Source organism: Nerophis ophidion, linkage group LG11 (genome assembly GCF_033978795.1).
Source record: "Nerophis ophidion isolate RoL-2023_Sa linkage group LG11, RoL_Noph_v1.0, whole genome shotgun sequence".
In the NCBI taxonomy this organism is placed as follows: Eukaryota; Metazoa; Chordata; class Actinopteri; order Syngnathiformes; family Syngnathidae; genus Nerophis; species Nerophis ophidion.
In genome coordinates this window covers 13033262-13053261 of record NC_084621.1, presented here as the reverse complement: position 1 = coordinate 13053261, position 20000 = coordinate 13033262, and the positions used below count along the sequence as shown (strand labels likewise).

The window sequence follows — 20000 nt, the reverse complement described above, 5'->3', positions numbered from 1 at the left end:
TTAACAATATATTAGTGTAGTATTTATTACTATTTCATTACGATTTATTTTTGTTACTGTATGTAAAAAGCAGCAGTGCAACAATGTAACTTGCCCATAGTGGGATAAAAAATAGTCTATCCTATCCGATTTAAGATCCATATAGATTTTGCTGACTGACATAAATAAACATTGATTGATTGATTCTCTTTGTATATAATTTAGTTTAGTATGTCTGATGACACAGTATCTGTATGTAATATTGGCTGCATTTCAGATAGTTGTTTGTGGGCCATGTTGTTCCAGACCACAGGAAACATTACCCAGCATGCCAAATATTGTAATAAATCTAATGGGAGACAGTCTGCTGTTTCCTTTAACCTGGACAGACACATCTATACCTTTTGCCACTCTGAGCCAGTTATTTTCAGGAGTTATCTCCATGTTGTTCCAGACCACAGCAAATATTACCCAGCCTGCCAAAGATTGTAATAAATCTAATAGGAGACAGTCTGCTGTTTCCTTTAACCTGGACACACACATCTATACCTTTTGCCACTCTGAGCCAGTTATTTTCAGGAGTTATCTCCATGTTGTTCCAGACCACAGCAAACATTACCCAGCTTGCCAAAGATTGTAATAAATCTAAAAGGAGACAGTCTGCTGTTTCCTTTAACTTGGACACACACATCTATACCTTTGGCCACTCTGAACCAGTTATTTCCAGGAGTTATCTCCATTTTGTTCCAGACCACAGCAAACATTACCCAGCTTGCCAAAGATTGTAATAAATCTAAAAGGAGACAGTCTGCTGTTTCCTTTAACTTGGACACACACATCTATACCTTTGGCCACTCTGAGACAGTTATTTCCGGGAGTAGCATCCGATTTACTAATGGTTTCTAATGTTGTAAAAATGTAAAAGATAAAAATTACATTTCAACATTTCTGTCAACGCATATTTGCTTCAGCATACGACACAAGTCATTTTGATAGTAGGCTATTATATATTCCTTTGACTTCCTTCATTTTAATTTATTTTTGACATTATTCTCAACTTTTCTTGCTTTTTTGAAATCACTTATGTTTTCCAAGAACAATTTCCCTTGTGATTCAATAAAGTTTGTCTAAGTCTCAGTCGAATATAGACACTTACATCATTTGTTGCCTTCATTATAACACTTATATAAGACTTTTAAAGTCATTTTGATAGTAGGCTCATACAGTTAATATAGACACATCATGTGTTGCCTTCATTATAACATTTATATAAGACTTTTAAAGTCATTTTGATAGTAGGCTAATATAGACACTTACATCATGTGTTGTCTTCATTATAACACTTATATAAGACTTTTAAAGTCATTTTGATAGTAGGCTCATATAGTTAATATAGACACATCATGTGTTGCCTTCATTATAATAACATTTATATAAGACTTTTAAAGTCATTTTGATAGTAGGCTAATATAGACACTTACATCATGTGTTGTCTTCATTATAACACTCATACAAGACTTTTAAAGTCATTTTGATAGTAGGCTAATATAGCTAAAATAGACACATCATGTGTTGCCTTCATTATAAGACTTATATAAGACTTTTAAAGTCATTTTGATAGTAGGATAAAATAGACACTTGCACCATGTGTAGTCTTCATTATAAGACTTATATAATACTTTTAAAGTCATTTTGATAGTAGGCTAATATAGACACATCATGTGTTGCCTTCATTATAAGACTTATATAAGACTTTTAAAATCATTTTGATAGTAGGCTAATATAGACACTTACACCATGTGTTGCCTTCGTTATAACACTTATTTAAGACTTTTAAAGTCATTTTGATAGTAGGCTAATATAGCTAATAATAGACACATCATGTGTTGCCTTCATTATAAGACTTATATAAGACTTTTAAAGTCATTTTGATATTAGGATAAAATAGACACTTGCACCATGTGTAGTCTTCATTATAAGACTTATATAATACTTTTAAAGTCATTTTGATAGTAGGCTAATATAGACACTTAGACCATGTGTTGCCTTCATTACAACACTTATATAAGACTTTTAAAGTCATTTTGATAGTAGGCTAATATAGCTAATATAGACACACCATGTGTTGCCTTCATTATAACACTTATATAAGACTTTTAAAGTCATTTTGATAGTAGGCTAATATAGACACTTACACCATGTGTTGCCTTCATTATAACACTTACTTAAGACTTTTAAAGTCATTTTGATAGTAGGCTAATATAGCTAATATAGACACACCATGTGTTGCCTTCATTATAACACTTATATAAGACTTTTAAAGTCATTTTGATAGTAGGCTAATATAGACACTTACACCATGTGTTGCCTTCATTATAACACTTATATAAGACTTTTAAAGTCATTTTGATAGTAGGCTAATATAGCTAATATAGACACACCATGTGTTGCCTTCATTATAACACTTATATAAGACTTTTAAAGTCATTTTGATAGTAGGCTAATATAGACACTTACACCATGTGTTGCCTTCATTATAACACTTACTTAAGACTTTTAAAGTAATTTTGATAGTAGGCTAATATAGCTAATATAGACACACCATGTGTTGCCTTCATTATAACACTTATATAAGACTTTTAAAGTCATTTTGATAGTAGGCTAATATAGACACTTACACCATGTGTTGCCTTCATTATAACACTTATATAAGACTTTTAAAGTCATTTTGATAGTAGGCTAATATAGACATTTACACCATGTGTTGCCTTCATTATAACACTTATATAAGACTTTTAAAGTCATTTTGATAGTAGGCTAATATAGCTAATATAGACACACCATGTGTTGCCTTCATTATAACACTTATATAAGACTTTTAAAGTCATTTTGATAGCAGGCTAATATAGCTAATATAGACACTTACACCATGTGTTGCCTTCATTATAACACTTATATATGGACTTTCATTTTTTACGGCTCTTGACAGATATATTTTTTTGTAATTTTGGTCCAATATGGCTCTGTCAGTGTTTTGGGTTGCAGACCCCTGTCCTAAATGGTATTCTATTGTTTACTTGTTTGTTACTAGAAGAATGTGACATTTCGAACATTAGGTACAAAACTAGTTCCTACTTTGTTCATTTGTTTGGACTACTAATATCATTTTAACAAAACACATTTTCATTGCGTTTACTATTGCACTATTGTGGGTTGGTTATTATATTGCTGGATGTTATTTAAATGAGCACAGGAATCTAAGCCATTAGCATCAGGCACGACACAAAGGGAGCAAAGACGTCTGCAGTACAAAGTTGTCTCACCGGGCAGCGCTCGGTGCAGACGTTGGGTTTACAGTACTGCAACAGAAGCTCCATCCAGAAATCCACCGTGTCCTGTTCGGGAGACTTCACCTCGGGAGGCTTGGCAAACTGCCGGTACAGAATGTACGTCTCCATCACGGACGCCACGTACCTGAGAGAAGTGAAATGAAGATGGTACTCCATCGATAATCTGACCTTCGGACGTGGGCCTCACCATATGGGAGCCTTGAGCTTGTAGAGTTTCTCTGAAGCCTCAATGACTTTCCTGTGCACGTTAGCCAGGATGTTGGCGCCGAGGTAGAAGCCCACGTCCCAGTAGTCCTTCATCTTCTCCAGGCTTCCCTTACGGCCCAGCAGAGTGCTTATGGTCACACCTAGAAACACATCAGTGAACATTAATAACTGCTGGGGACTATTCATGTACATTACGTGGACAGAAGTTTATTGTTGTTTTGCTTTGATTTGTATGTAGAAATGGCGCCGCTGAAGTGGCAGCTGGTTGTATCAGCTCTTCCATCCATCCATCCATCATCTTCCGCTTATCCGAGGTCGGGTCGCGGGGGCAGCAGCCTAAGCAGGGAAGCCCAGACTTCCCTATCTCCAGCCGCTTCGTCTAGCTCTTCCCGGGGGATCCCGAGGCGTTCCCAGGCCAGCCGGGAGACATAGTCTTTCCAACGGTTCCTGGGTCTTCCCCGTGGCCTCCTACCAGCTGGACGTGCCCTAAACACATCCCTAGGGAGGCGTTCGGGTGGCATCCTGACCAGATGCCCGAACCACCTCATCTGGCTCCTCTCGATGTGGAGGAGCAGCGGCTTTACGTTGAGCTCCTCCCGGATGGCAGAGCTTCTCACCCTATCTCTAAGGGAGAGCCCCGCCACCCGGCGGAGGAAACTCATTTCGGCCGCTTGTACCCGTGATCTTATCCTTTCGGTCATGACCCAAAGCTCATGACCATAGGTGAGGATGGGAACGTAGATCGACCGGTAAATTGAGAGCTTTGCCTTCCGGCTCAGCTCCTTCTTCACCACAACGGATCGATACAACGTCCGCATTACTGAAGACGCCGCACCGATCCGCCTGTCGATCTCACGATCCACTCTTCCCCCACTCGTGAACAAGACTCCTAGGTACTTGAACTCCTCCACTTGGGGCAGGGTCTCCTCCCCAACCCGGAGATGGCACTCCACCCTTTTCCGGGCGAGAACCATGGACTCGGACTTGGAGGTGCTGATTCTCATTCCAGTCGCTTCACACTCGGCTGCGAACCGATCCAGTGAGAGCTGAAGATCCCGGCCAGATGAAGCCATCAGGACTACATCATCTCTGTATCAGCTCTGTGCTCTTTTAATGTCTTTTATGACCTTTGTGTTACTAGATGTTTCCCTCTCGTTTTCATGGGTTTTATCTGTTTTGGAGACTTGCTGTATCTGCACGGCAACCACAACATTTCCCCCTTGTGGGATGAATAAAACCTATCCTATGCTATAGTTCTTTCTGGAATCTTAATTGTTGCACATTGTTGGCCTGAAAAAAATGTAATTTGTAAAAATTTTACTAACCAAAATCGCAGAAAGTTAATCAATCTAATGACGGAAAATAAAGCAACTCCAACTCTGACCGAATTCCAGTTTTACAATACTTAGGATAGAAATTTACAAAAAAATTGGGAAGACATACTACTTACAGACATACAATTACAATACTAAAAAAAGGAAAACCCAACATTTATAAAGAAGCAACAGTATCAATAATAATAATATCAATAACAGTTGTTTATATTTTTTGTATTAATTTATTAAACAAATGCAATAATAAATGAATAAATATACATATATATTTATACACATACATATATTTACATTGTTTCTTATATGTGCTTTTTGATTTATTATATATATATATATATATATATATATATATATATATATATATATATATATATATATACATACACACATGTAAAAATATATAAACATACGTACATACACATGTATATACATATACACATACTGTACATGTATGTAAAAATATATATACACAAACACACACATATATATATATATATATATATATATATATACACACATACATATACATACATACATATATATACATTCATATACATATACATAAAGTACATGTATACATACATAAACACACATATATACATACACATATGTATATATATACATACATACACATATATACACACACACATATATATACGCATACACACATACACACATTTATACATACATACACATACACACATATATACATACAAACACACATATACAGTGTGTGTGTGTATATATATATATATATACACACACATACATATATATAAATATATACAAACATATATATACACATACATACATACACATATATAAACAAACGTACATATATAAACATGTACAGTACACATACATATATACATACATACTGTACATATATGTACATATATATATACACATCTAATATATATACATGCAGTACATACATACACATATATATACATACACATATGAATACACACAAACATATAGATATTTACATATAGATACATACACACACATACATACATACATATATATATACATATATGTATAAACATACACACATATTTACATGCACACATATATAGACATACACACACAGACAGACACACTAATGTGTACATACATACATACACACACACATATATATATATATATACATACACACATATATATATATATATACATACACACACATATATATATATATACATACACACACTCATATATATATATACATATATATATACACACATATGTATATATATGTGTGTGTATGTATATATATATATATATGTATGTATGTATGTATGTATGTTTTTGAATATGTGTGTGTGCATGTATATATATGTGTGTATACATATATACACACTGTACATATACATTCACATATATAAATTGCGATGTGACTGTAAGTTGATTTTTCATAGGACCCCTGACCTTTAGCCACATAGTGTACAGTAAACCCTTGTTTATTGCTGCTAATTGGTTCTGAACCCGACTGTGGTAAATACATTTTTGCAAAGTAGGAATGCTTAATTATAAATCGACTACATTCGTCGCTAGAGAAAACCACCATTGTAAATATAGGTTTTAACATTATTACAGCACTCTGGATATGGCATAACACCCAATTGGTCACTTTTATACTTGTAAAGGCGGGAATGAATGCTGTCTGAGGCTTAGCCAATCAGTGGTTACGATACTGAACAGCACACTCTCATTGGTTCTGGTCCCTTTAAGTGGCCAATACTGTAGTTTTGATATTATACCTCATTAAGCCATTTGTATGCTTGAAAATGCTTAATTTAAGATAAAAATACAATATACTTAAAGACAAAAAATGAAGCGCAATGAGATGAGGAACAATTGTATATGAATTTATTTTTAAGAATCACTTTGCTTGAATCCTGCTAAATGTTTTCTTTCATGCATTAAATGATATGTTTTATGTTAGAATATAACTAAGAATGTTGAAAGAAAGAAAACATGATGTAATCAGTGAATAATCACCTATTTTACGCAGCTCAATGGAGGTGTCAAACTCGTGTCCCGCCGCCATCAGAAGGACAACGTTGTTGATGCCCGAGTGAATGGTGTGCTCCGTCTCAAAGGCTTTTCCATACCTACAGATACACCGAGACGCAGGAAAGGTGAGTAGTACTACTATCAGAGTAGTGCAGTACTCATTAAAGCCATACCAGTAGCAGGCCTGATCTCTGCTGTGCTGGTCGGTGAAACCCGAGCTGATGAACATGTCTTTGTAGACACGCCCACACAGGCAGTAGACGTCCGAGACCACCACGCCACCCGATTCCACTATGGGCAGGATCTCCTCCAAAGCTTTGGCGCGATCCCCCGGCTTATTCCTCCTGGTAGGGTAGCCACAATTATTTTTTTCAATAAATGATTACAATTTTTTTTTGTATGTTTTTATTCATTCAAATAACATGAATTTATTGTATTATATCAGTTTTTTCCTCCATGTGTAGCATTTCCATACCGCACATTCGTTCACGAGTATTATTGTTATTATTGATTTATCATTAATGGCAATTCTTAAGTAATTGAAATAGTTACTTTTTTACATTTCAATATGTGCTAGAATTTTACTCCCTGAGCAAATTACGCATACGCAGATTAATTTAGTTTAGGGTTAAATGCCGTATAGATGACATTGTTTGTTATTATTTATATCTTTATATTAAATAAACATAATTTATTTATAAAATAATATTAGGTTTTTTTTCCGTGTACAGCATGTTTTTAACACAAATTCTTTTCATCATTATTATTATTTTAATAATTAAATAAACTGATTTTATTTTATTGTACCTGTTTTTTCCTCCATGTATAGCAAATTCGCCACATATTTTTTATTATAAGTTTAAAAAAAAAAATGTTTTTATTAAATCAAATAAACAGATTTATGACGTATCAGATTTTTCCTCCATGTACAGCATTTTCTACAACACATTTTTTCATTATTATTATTTTAGTAATTAAATAAACAGATTTTATTTTATTGTACCTTTTTTTTCCTTCATGTATAGCAAATTTTCCACACATATTTTGATCATAGGTTTTTTTTAAATGTTTTTATTAAATCAAATAAACAGAATTAATTTATGACATATCTGATTTTTCTTCCATTTACAGCGTTTTTTACAACACATTTTTTCATTATTATTATTTTAATAATTAAATAAACTGATTTTATTTTAATGTAACCTTTTTTTTCTCCATGTATAGCAAATTTTCCACACATGTTTTAATTATAAGCTTTTTTAATGTTTTTATTAAATCAAATAAACAGAATTAATTTATGACATATCTGATTTTTCTTTCGTGACCAGCGTTTTTTACAACACATTTTTTTCATTATTATTATTTTAATAATTAAAGAAACTGATTTTATTTTAATGTAACTGTTTTTTTCTCCATGTATAGCAAATTTGCCACACATTTTTTAATTATAAGTTTTTTTAATGTGTTTAATAAATCAAATAAACTTAATTTATGACATATCAGATTTTTCTTCAGTGTACAGCATTTTTTACAACACATTTTTTTCATTATTATTATTTTAGTAATTAAATAAACTGATTTTATTTTATTGAACCTGTTTTTTTCTTCATGTATAGCAAATTTGCCACACATTTTTATTTATTTATTTATTTATGTCTTTATTAATTCAAGTAAACAGAATTATTTTATGACATATCAGATTTTTCTTCCGTGTACAGCATTTTTTACGACACATTTTTCCATTAATATTATTCTTTTATTAATTAAATTAACGGATTGTATTTTATCGTACCTGTTTTTTCCTCTATGTATAGGAAATTTGCCACACATTTTTTAACAAGTTGTTTTTTTATGTTTTTATTAATTCAAATAAACAGAATTAATTACATATCAGATTTTTCTTCCATGTACAGCATTTTGTATGACGCATTTTTTCATTATTATAATTTTTTAGTAATTAAATAAACTGATTTTATTTTATTGTACCTGTCTTTTTCTCTATGTATGGCAAATTTGCCACACATTTTTTAATAAAAAGTGTTTTGTTTTTTTAATATCTTTATTCATTCAAATAAACAAAATAATTTATCACATGAAATCCGATTTTTCTTACTTGTACAGCATTTTGCACGAAACATTTTTTTCATTATTATTATTATTATTTTAGTAATTCAATAAACTGACTTTATTTTATTGTACCTGTTTTTTCCTCCATGTATAGCAAATTTGCCGCACATTTTTTAATTTCAAGTTTTTTTTTTTTAAATGTTTTTAGTAATTCAAATAAACAGAATTGATTTATGACATAAAATCTGATTTTTCTTCCATGTACAGCATTTTTTACAACACATTTTTTTCATTATTATTATTTTAGTAATTAAATAAACTGATTTTATTTTATTGTACCTGTTTTTTTCTTCATGTATAGCAAATTTGCCACACATTTTTATTTATTTATTTATTTATTTATGTTTTTAATAATTCAAATAAACAGAATTAATTTATGACATATCAGATTTTTCTTCCGTGTACAGCATTTTGTATGACACATTTTTTCATTAATATTATTATTTTAGTAATTAAATAAACGGATTGTATTTTATCGTACCTGTTTTTTCCTCTATGTATAGGAAATTTGCCACACATTTTTTAACAAGTTGTTTTTTTATGTTTTTATTAATTCAAATAAACAGAATTAATTACATAATATCAGATTTTTCTTCCATGTACAGCATTTTGTATGACGCATTTTTTTCATTATTATAATTTGTTAGTAATTAAATAAACTGATTTTATTTTATTGTACCTGTTTTTTCCTCCATGTATAGCAAATTCGCCACACATTTTTTATTATACGTTTTTTTTAAATGTTTTTATTAAATCAAATAAACAGAATTATTTATGACGTATCAGATTTTTCCTCCGTGTACAGCATTTTCTACAACACATTTTTTCATTATTATTATTTTAGTAATTAAATAAACAGATTTGATTTTATTGTACCTTTTTTTTCCTTCATGTATAGCAAATTTTCCACACATATTTTAATTATAAGTTTTTTTTAATGTTTTTATTAAATCAAATCAACAGAATTAATTTATGACATATCTGATTTTTCTTCCATTTACAGCGCTTTTTACAACACATTTTTTCATTATTATTATTTTAATAATTAAATAAACTGATTTTATTTTAATGTAACTGTTTTTTTCTCCATGTATATCAAATTTTCCACACATGTTTTAATTATAAGCTTTTTTTAATGTTTTTATTAAATCAAATAAACAGAATTAATTTATGACATATCTGATTTTTGAACAGCGTTTTTTACAACACATTTTTTTCATTATTATTATTTTAATAATTAAATAAACTGATTTTATTTTAATGTAACTGTTTTTTTCTCCATGTATAGCAAATTCGCCACACATTTTATAATTATAAGAGTTATTAATGTTTTTATTAAATCAAATAAACTTAATTTATGACATATCAGATTTTTCTTCAGTGTACAGCATTTTTTACAACACATTTTTTTCATTATTATTATTTTTGTAATTAAATAAACTGATTTTATTTTATTGTACCGTTTTTCTTCTTCATGTATAGCAAATTTGCCAAACATTTTTATTTATTTATTTATGATTTTATTAAATCAAATAAACGGAATTAATTTATGACATATAAGATTTTTTTTCCGTGTACAGCATTTTTTACGACACATTTTTTCATTAATATTATTATTTTAGTAATTAAATAAACGGATTGTATTTTATCGTACCTGTTTTTTCCTCTGTGTATAGCAAATTTGCCACACATTTTTTTAACAAGTTGTTTTTTTATGTTTTTATTAATTCAAATAAACAGAATTAATTACATAATATCAGATTTTTCTTCCATGTACAGCATTTTGTATGACGCATTTTTTCATTATAATTTTTTAGTAATTAAATAAACTGATTTTATTTTATTGTAGATGTCTTTTTCTCTATGTATAGCAAATTTGTCACACATTTTTTAATTTTAAGGTTTTTTTTAAATGTTTTATTAATTCAAATAAACAGAATTAATTCATTACATAAAATCCGATTTTTCTTACTTGTACAGCATTTTGTACGAACATTTTTTTTCATTATTATTATTTTTGTAATTCAATAAACTGACTTTATTTTATTGTACCTGTTTTTTCCTCCATGTATAGCAAATTTGCCACACATTTTTTAATTTTAAGTTTTTTTTTTTAAATGTTTTTATTAATTCAAATAAACAGAATTGATTTATGACATAAAATCTGATTTTTCTTCCATGTACAGCATTTTTTACGACACATTTTTTTCATTATTATTATTATTTTTTTTTTAGGAGTGTGAATGTTGTCTATCTGTGTTGGCCCTGCGATGAGGTGGCGACTTGTCCAGGGTGTACGCCGCCTTCCGCCCGAATGCGGCTGAGATAGGCTCCGGCGACCCGCCACGACCCCGAACGGGACAAGCGGTAGAAAATGGATGGATGGATAATTCAAATAAACAGGCAGAGTGTGCGTACCTGTTTAGAGCAAATATGTAGTGGAACTTGATGTTCTGATGTCTGGCCACCAGACACATGGGCAAGTTGTTCAGCATCTCCACCAGTTGGATCATTGCATCGTAGTTCTGAGAAAAACATGTCACAGTTACAAACCCAAGGCCCGGGGACCAGATGTGGCCCGCCACGTGATTTTATTTGGCCCACAAAAGCCTGGAAATAACATGTATCAATAAAGTACTATAACTTTTTTTTTTACTAAATGTTTTCTTTCTTTCTATTTCGGCAGAAAAAATATATGAGTACTCCATGTAATCGCAAATTATGTTAACTTAAATATTGTTTAATTATGCACAAATATATGATCAAACATTCAAACCATTTTTTAAATAGAAATAAATACTGATAATAATGATTTCAATGCAAGTTATCCAAGTTGTGCTATATAAAAGTAGCAATAGATTTTACGGTAAAATTGTGAAATTTACTGTTGTTTTTACAGCATTTTTGTCCAAATGAAAAAACAGTACTTTTTTTACTGTGATAAACTGTGGTGCCGTTTACAATAATACAAACTGGTGGGTCAGGTGCCAAAATTTTACTGTAAAAATGCTTATTTTTTTACAGTAAAAAAATAAATGTAAATTTTATAGTAAAATTCTATTTTAACATAAAAAACAGCACTACTGTTTGTCCATTTACAGTAGTGATTTTCAACCTTTTTTGAGCCAAGGCACATTTTTTTCATTGAAAAAATGCAAAGGCACACCACCAGCAGAAATCATTAAAAAACTAAACTCAGTTGACAGTAAAAAGTGGTTGTCGCAATTGTTGGATATGACTTTATAGCATAACCAAGCATGCATCACTATAGCTCTTGTCTCAAAGTAGGTGTACTGTCACCACCTGTCACATCACACCCTGACTTATTTGGACTTTTTTGCTGTTTTCCTGTGTGTAGTGTTTTACTTCTTGTCTTGTGCTCCTATTTTGGTGGCTTTTCCTGTCTTCCTTACACGCTATTCCCCGAATCTGCTTTGTTTTAGCAATCAAGACTATTTAAGTTGTTTTAATCCTTCTTTGTGGGGATATTGTTGATTGTCATGTCACGTTCGGATGGGGACGCCATCTTTGCTGCACAGTAAGTCTTTGCTGTCGTCCAGCATTCTGTAATTGTTTACTTTTCAGCAAGTTTGGTTTTAGTTTCGTTCAGCATAGCCTTCCCTAAGCTTCAATGCCTTATCTTAGGGGCACTCACCTTTGGTTTATTTTTGGCATAAGCATTAGATACGACGACAAACCCTTGTCGTCCTACACGACATGTTCCCGACATCTACAAAGCATCTAACTACCAGCTGCCACCTCACTCCTACCCACTTCTCCAAAGTGGGCTGGCTCAGGGTGGAGGACAGAGTAAAACAACTTGCACTGAGCCTAGTCTATAAAATCCGCTACACCTCCGATACCCAAGTACATGTCAAACTACTTCCAGAACGTAAATGATCGCCATAACCACAACACCAGGGGGAGCTCCACAAACCACGTTAAACCCAGATTCTGATCTAACGAAGGTTTTAACTCATTCTCCTTCTATGCCACATCAATGTGGAATGCACTCCCAACAGGTGGAAAAGTAAGTGCATCTCTATCCTCCTTCAAAACTGCACTAAAACAACACCTCCAGGAAACTGCAACCCTAGACCAGGGCTAGTGAACCTATGGCTCTAGAGCCAGATGTGGCTCTTTTGATGACTACATATGGCTCTCAGATAATTACATTTATATAGCGCTTTTCTCTAGTGACTCAAAGCGCTTTACAAAGTGACACCCAATATCTAAGTTACATTTAAACCAGTGTGGGTGGCACTGGGGGCAGGTGTGTGAAGGGTCTTGCCCAAGGACACAACAGCAGTGACTAGGATGGCGGAAGCGGGAATCGAACCTGGAACCCTCAGCTTGCTAGCACGGTCACTCTACCAACCGAGCTATGCAGAGTAACCATGTAATACTCTTCCATATCAGTAGGTGGCAGTTGGTAGCTAATTGCTTTGTAGACGCGGGAAACAGCGGGAGGCACTGTGCAGGTAAAAAGGTGTCTAATGCTTAAACCAGGGGTAGGTAACCTATGGCTCTAGAGCCAGATGACTGCATATGGCTCTCAGATAAATCTTAGCTGACATTGCTTAACACGATAAGTAATGAATAATTCCGCTGGTAATCACAGTTTCAAAAATAACGTTCAAATTATAAAACATTTTCATGCATTTTAATCCAACCATCCGTTTTCTACCACACCAGTTCAAGATGTCGCATTAATAGTAAGAAGTGTTATATGTATTATTGGTTAACTTTTATAATAACAATGTTGTTAGACTTGTTATACTCTACAAATGTTTGTCATACTCAAAAATGTACAAATTTAGTTGTATTCAGCGTTGAAAAATGTTATATGGCTCTTACGGAAATACTTTGTGAAATATTTGGCTTTCATGGCTCTCTCAGCCCAAAAAGTTCCCGACCCCTGCCCTAGACTAACACCCTCCCCCGTCCACATCCCACCTCCCCGGATTGTAAATAATCAAATGTATATCTTGTTCTTATGCTTTCTGAGCTCACTATGTCCACTACTTGCTGTACATATCCCACCAAGTCAGAACTACACTGTTACAATGTTCATTTCTCCAATGACTGAAATACTGATTTCCACCAAACCTAACCCCGCAGATTGTAAATAATGTAAATATTTCAATGTATACACTCTGATGATTAACTTGTGTGATGACTGTATTATGCTGAGAGTATATATTTGTATCATGGGATAGGTTGATTGGCAACACTAAATTGGCCCTAGTGTGTGAATCAATCAATCAATCAATGTTTACTTATATAGCCCTAAATCACTAGTGTCTCAAAGGGCTGCACAAACCACCACGACATCCTCGGTAGGAAAACTCACACCCAGTGGGACATTGGTGACAATAATGACCCAGTGGGACGTCGGTGACAATGTGAGTGTGAATGTTGTCTGTCTATCTGTGTTGGCCCTGCGATGAGGTGGCGACTTGTCCAGGGTGTACCCCGCCTTCCGCCCGATTGTAGCTGAGATAGGCGCCAGCGCCCCCCGCGACCCCGATAGGGAATAAGCGGTAGAAAATGGATGGATGGATGGATGGAAATGATTAACATGGACCCCGACTTAAGAAAGTAGAAAAACTTATTGGGGTGTTACCATTTAGTGGTCAATTGTACGGAATATTTACTGAACTGTGCAATCTACTAATAAAAGTTTCAATCAATCATTCAATCCAACCTGGATGTCCCTGTAGGACAGCAGCAGGTTCAAGACAATGTCAGGAGTCAGCAGCTCCACGCTGTCCAAACGCTTCTGGATGCGGCCCAGCTCCTCGCTCAGGGCCTGACCACTAAACCTCTCCCTGGATATGCGGATCTCGTGCCGTATGGACTCTCGGAAGTACTCGCTGTGGATACAATGTGAGTCCACAGACAACAAAGGTGACATCAAACACACTAAGGGCAGGTGTAATGTGAGACGACGGTATTTTGGGAGAGGCCCGGACCTGGACTGCACGTGCACGTTGTTGAGCACGTGCACCAGCCTGTCTACCAGCGGCGTGAGCAGAGAGTCCAGCTGGAAACCAGGCTGCATCAGCTCTTTGATGCCGGTCATCATGGCGCCATCGCAGGCAAACACCTTGCCCTGGGGCGTCACCACGTACGGGAGGAAGGTGTAACTTCCACACTGCTCCTACAAGACACGAGGATGACAACTCAGAGGAACATTTGGACTTGACAATCATGCACCACATCATTTGGAAGTTATCAATCAATCAATGTTTATTTATATAGCCCTAAATCACAAGTGTCTCAAAGGGCTGCACAAGCCACAACAAGATCCTCGGTTCAGAGCCCACATAAGGGCAAGGGGAAACTCACAACCCAGTGGGATGTCAATGTGAATGACTATGAGAAACCTTGGAGAGGACCGCAGATGTGGGTGACCCCGGATGCAATGGATGTCGAGTGGGTCTAGCATAATATTGCGGTAGTCCAGTCCATAGTGTAACATAATAGTGGTAGTCCAGTCCATAGTGGATCTAACATAATAGTGGTAGTCCAGTCCATAGTGGATCTAACATAATACTGGTAGTCCAGTCCATAGTGGATCTAACATAATAGTGGTAGTCCAGTCCATAGTGGATCTAACATAATAGTGAGAGTCCAGTCCATAGTGGATCTAACATAATAGTGTGAGAGTCCAATCCATAGTGGATCTAACATAATAGTGAGAGTCCAGTTCATAGTGGGTCTAACATAATAGTGTGGGACTCCAGTCCATAGTGGATCTTACATAATAGTGTGAAAGTCCAGTCCATAGTGGGTCTAACATAATAGTGAGAGTCCAGTCCTCAGTGGATCTAACATAATAGTGAGAGTCCAGTCCATAGTGGGTCTAACATAATAGTGTGAGAGTCCAGTCCATAGTGGGTCTAACATAATAGTGTGGGACTCCAGTCCATCGTGGATCTAACATAATAGTGTGAGAGTCCAGTCCATAGTGGATCTAACATAATAGTGAGAGTCCAGTTCATAGTGGGTCTAACATAATAGTGTGGGACTCCAGTCCATAGTGGATCTAACATAATAGTGAGAGTCCAGTCCATAGTGGAGCTAACATAATAGTGAGAGTCCAGTCCATAGTGGATCTAACATAATAGTGAGAGTCCAGTCCATAGTGGAGCTAACATAATAGTGAGAGTCCAGTCCACAGTGGATCTAACATAATAGTGAGAGTCCAGTCCATAGTGGATCTAACATAATAGTGAGAGTCCAGTCCACAGTGGATCTAACATAATAGTGAGAGTCCAGTCCATAGTGGCTCTAACATAATAGTGTGGGACTCCAGTCCATAGTGGATCTAGCATAATAGTGTGAGAGTCCAGTCCATAGTGGATCTAACATAATAGTGAGAGTCCAGTTCATAGTGGGTCTAACATAATAGTGTGGGACTCCAGTCCATAGTTGATCTAACATAATAGTGTGAAAGTCCAGTCCATAGTGGGTCTAACATAATAGTGAGAGTCCAGTCTATAGTGGATCTAACATAATAGTGAGAGTCCAGTCCATAGTGGATCTAACATAATAATGTGATAGTCCAGTCCATAGTGGATCTAACATAATAGTGAGAGTCCAGTCCATAGTGGAGCTAACATAATAGTGAGAGTCCAGTCCATAGTGGGTCTAACATAATAATGTGATAGTCCAGTCCATAGTGGATCTAACATAATAGTGAGAGTCCAGTCCGTAGTGGATCTAACATAATAGTGAGAGTCCAGTCCATAGTGGATGGCGAGCTAGCGGTCGATGGCCGAGGGTGTGTCAGTCCATCGCCAGCCAGGCGTTGAAAAAATAAACCTAAAAATTAGTGACCATCAATCTTCACCAAGATGTCACTTGATTGAAATTCACGCCACCCGAGGGTCTTGTGAGATGATGCTGGCTGCTGCCAGATTAAGAAAAAACGACCGACAGGAAGGCGAGAAACACTTTTTATTTTAACGGACCCTCGCGCCGGACCTACCATCAAAACTCTAAAGACCAACTGCACAGTTCCTGCCTGTCTTCACAATAAAAGCGCTGCATCATCCTGCTTGTCCTAACAAAATAAGAGTCTCAGAAAGCTAGCATGCACAAACTACGAAGTTTGCCGCCAATGTATTTCTTGTAAAGTGTGTAAAAAGGAGTATGGAAGCTGGACAAATAAGATGCAAAAAGCAAGCACTTTCTTGTGGTATTGGACGGAAAGGAGGACTTATTTTTCTCTTCCATTTGAAAATGTGGACGTTATCATCACTACTGTCTGATTCCAATCAATGCAAGTCATCACAATCATACCCACTTATATTCTTGTCTTCATGACAGAAAGGAGTCTTAAAGTAAAACACAACACACGGGAAAACAGCAAAAAAGTGCAATTAAGTCAGGGTGTGATGTGACAGGTGGTGACAGTACACCTACTTTGAGACAAGAGCTATAGTGACGCATGCTTGGTTATGCTTTAAAGTCATATCCAACAATTGCGACAACGACTATTTTTTGTCAACCGAGTTACGTTTTTTAATGATTTCTGCTGGTGGTGTGTCTCTGGATTTTTTCAATGCAAAAAATGTGCCTTGGCTCAAAAAAGCTTGAAAAACACTGCCTTAAGTGACAATCTACAACGTAAATAGTCATGAAAATAAAGAAAACATATGAATGAGAAGGTGTGTCCTAACTTTTGGCCTGTACTGTATATTTTTAAATAATACATGAAAAAAAATTGACTACTTTACAGTGTGGAAATCCAAATAGGGCATTATAGCCTCCATAAATCATTTTGAATTACCGTATTTCCTTGAATTGCCGCCAAATATATAGTAAGCGCCTGCCTAGAATTACTGCCGGGTCAAACTCGTTTCGCAAAATAATTGGCGCATGTTTAGCACTACCGCCGGCTCAGGACTAACCCCGGGTCAAACTCGTCACGTCACGAGTGACTCTTCACCTGTCATCATTTTCAAAATGGAGGAGGCTGATTTCAATAATTTGAAACCGCATAAAGGGAAGAAGATTAAGAGCTATTCAGTAGGATTTAAGGTCCAAGCTATTGAATATGCTAAAAAGAACAGTAAGCAGCTATGTTTTATTAATATACCGTAGCTGCGTGTGTCAAATATGAGTCATTAAATGACTCCCGCCTCCTGGTGGTAGAGGGCGCTGGTGATCCTTCTTGCGACTACTCGGCTATAGAAGAAGTGACAACAAGCAGCAAGAGTGAGCAGCGATCGTTTATTTTTTCCTCTCGCTTGCACTTTTAACATGGAGGATTACATATCTAAAATAAAACAGTTTTCTAAACTGGACTTTCAAAGGAAGCAGGAGGTAATAAAGGAAGATCTCCATCGAGACAGAGAGACTTTTAAAACTGAAGAAAGATAAGGAAGACTTCTATAAACAAGTTATCGATGCTCTTGATCAGAAGGAGCTGCGCATGGTCTTCATTTATAAGTAAAGGTAAGACCATAATAATGTTTTTTTTTTATTAAATGTGCTTTTCATGATGGTATCCTTACATTACATTCAAATTCATAAGCGCAGGCCTAAATTTACCACATGCCTTTGGTAAGCGCCGGAGTGAGAAGAGGTTTTAAAATAATTAGCGCATGCTTGCCTTTACCGCATGCCCTTGGTAAACACCGGAGTGAGAAGAGGTTTTAAATTAATTAGCGCCCTGGCGGCAATTCAAGGAAATACGGCAGGGGTGCCCACACTTTTTCTGCAGGCGAGCTACTTTTCAATTGACCAACTCGAGGGGATCTACCTCATTTATATATATCATTTATATTTATTTATTTATGAAAGAGACATTTTTGTAAACAAGTTAAATGTGTTTAATGATAATACAATCATGTGTAACACATATAGATGTCTTTCTTTCACGAAGACAAGAATATAAGTTGGTGTATTACCTGATTCTGATGACTTGCATTGATTGGAATCAGACAGTAATGATGAGAACGCCCACATTTTCAAATGGAGGAGAAAAAAAGTTGTACAATACCACATGAAAGTGGTTGGTTTTTGGCATCTAATTCATCCAGCTTCCATACATTTTACAAAAAAAACATTGGCGGCAAATTCCATAGCTTGCTTGATTGACATTCACGGCACCCGAGGGTCTTGTGAGATGACGCTGGCTGCTGCCAAATCATTATTATGAAAAAATGACAGAGAGGAAGGCGAGAAACACTTTTTATTTCAACAGACTTTCGCGCCGTCCCTCCCGTCAAAACTCTAAAGCCAATTGCACATTTCCTATCTTCACAATAAAAGCCCTTCTTCATGCTGCCTGCGCTAACAAAATAAGAGTCTCGCAAAGCTGGCGTGCACAAGTGATGTACACGCCAGCTTTCTGAGGGATCGCTTGTGCACGCCAGTTTTCCGAGACTCTGTATTTAGTTAGCGCAGGCAGCATGAAGCAGGGCTTTTATTGTGAAGATAGGAAATGTGCAGTCGGCCTTTAGAGTTTTGACGGAAGGTACGGCGCGAGAGTCTGTTGAAATAAAAAGTGTTTCTCGCCTTCCTCTCGGTCATATTTTCATAATAATGATCTTGCAGCAGCCAGCGTCATCTCACAAGACCCTCCGGTACCGTGAATGTCATTTAAGTGACGTCTTGGTGAAGATTGATGATCACTCATTTTTAGGTCTATTTTTTTTAAAAGCCTGGCTCGAGATCGACTGACACACCCCCTGCGGTCGTCTGGTAGCTCGCGATCGACGTAATGGGCACCCCTGAAATACGGTATATTGTGTCAGAGTAATGAATGAAGTGTCCACTGAGTGTAGAAAGCCAACATTGCTGCAACACTTATGAATGGAACAATTATGAATATAGATCTGATTTAGTCATTTATTGTATTTGTGTTTTAGGCAATACTGCGGGGCCCCCACGACTGAACCCTGGGGGACTTTGATGGTACCTTGACAGCCTGCATGTCCGAGTCTTCTTTGTAGCGGTAGAGGATGAT

The 20000-nt window shown here is 35.4% G+C and overlaps 1 protein-coding gene across 3 annotated transcripts in view; it reads right to left on the bottom strand.

Annotated features, from left to right (window-relative positions):
- Positions 1–20000, bottom strand: part of si:ch211-1i11.3 (mitogen-activated protein kinase kinase kinase 5) — a 51325-nt gene that overhangs the window by 28465 nt on the left and 2860 nt on the right. For all 3 annotated transcript variants that reach the window (XM_061915114.1, XM_061915112.1, XM_061915113.1), the window contains exons 2-9: positions 19953–20000; positions 14992–15179; positions 14724–14892; positions 11435–11541; positions 7063–7233; positions 6875–6987; positions 3517–3676; positions 3303–3453 (exon numbers count right to left, since the gene is read on the bottom strand). The exon at positions 19953–20000 is cut by the window's right edge and continues 92 nt beyond it. In XM_061915114.1, coding sequence (XP_061771098.1) covers positions 3303–3453; positions 3517–3676; positions 6875–6987; positions 7063–7233; positions 11435–11541; positions 14724–14892; positions 14992–15179; positions 19953–20000 — 1107 coding nt within the window. The remainder of the gene's footprint in view (positions 1–3302; positions 3454–3516; positions 3677–6874; positions 6988–7062; positions 7234–11434; positions 11542–14723; positions 14893–14991; positions 15180–19952) is intronic.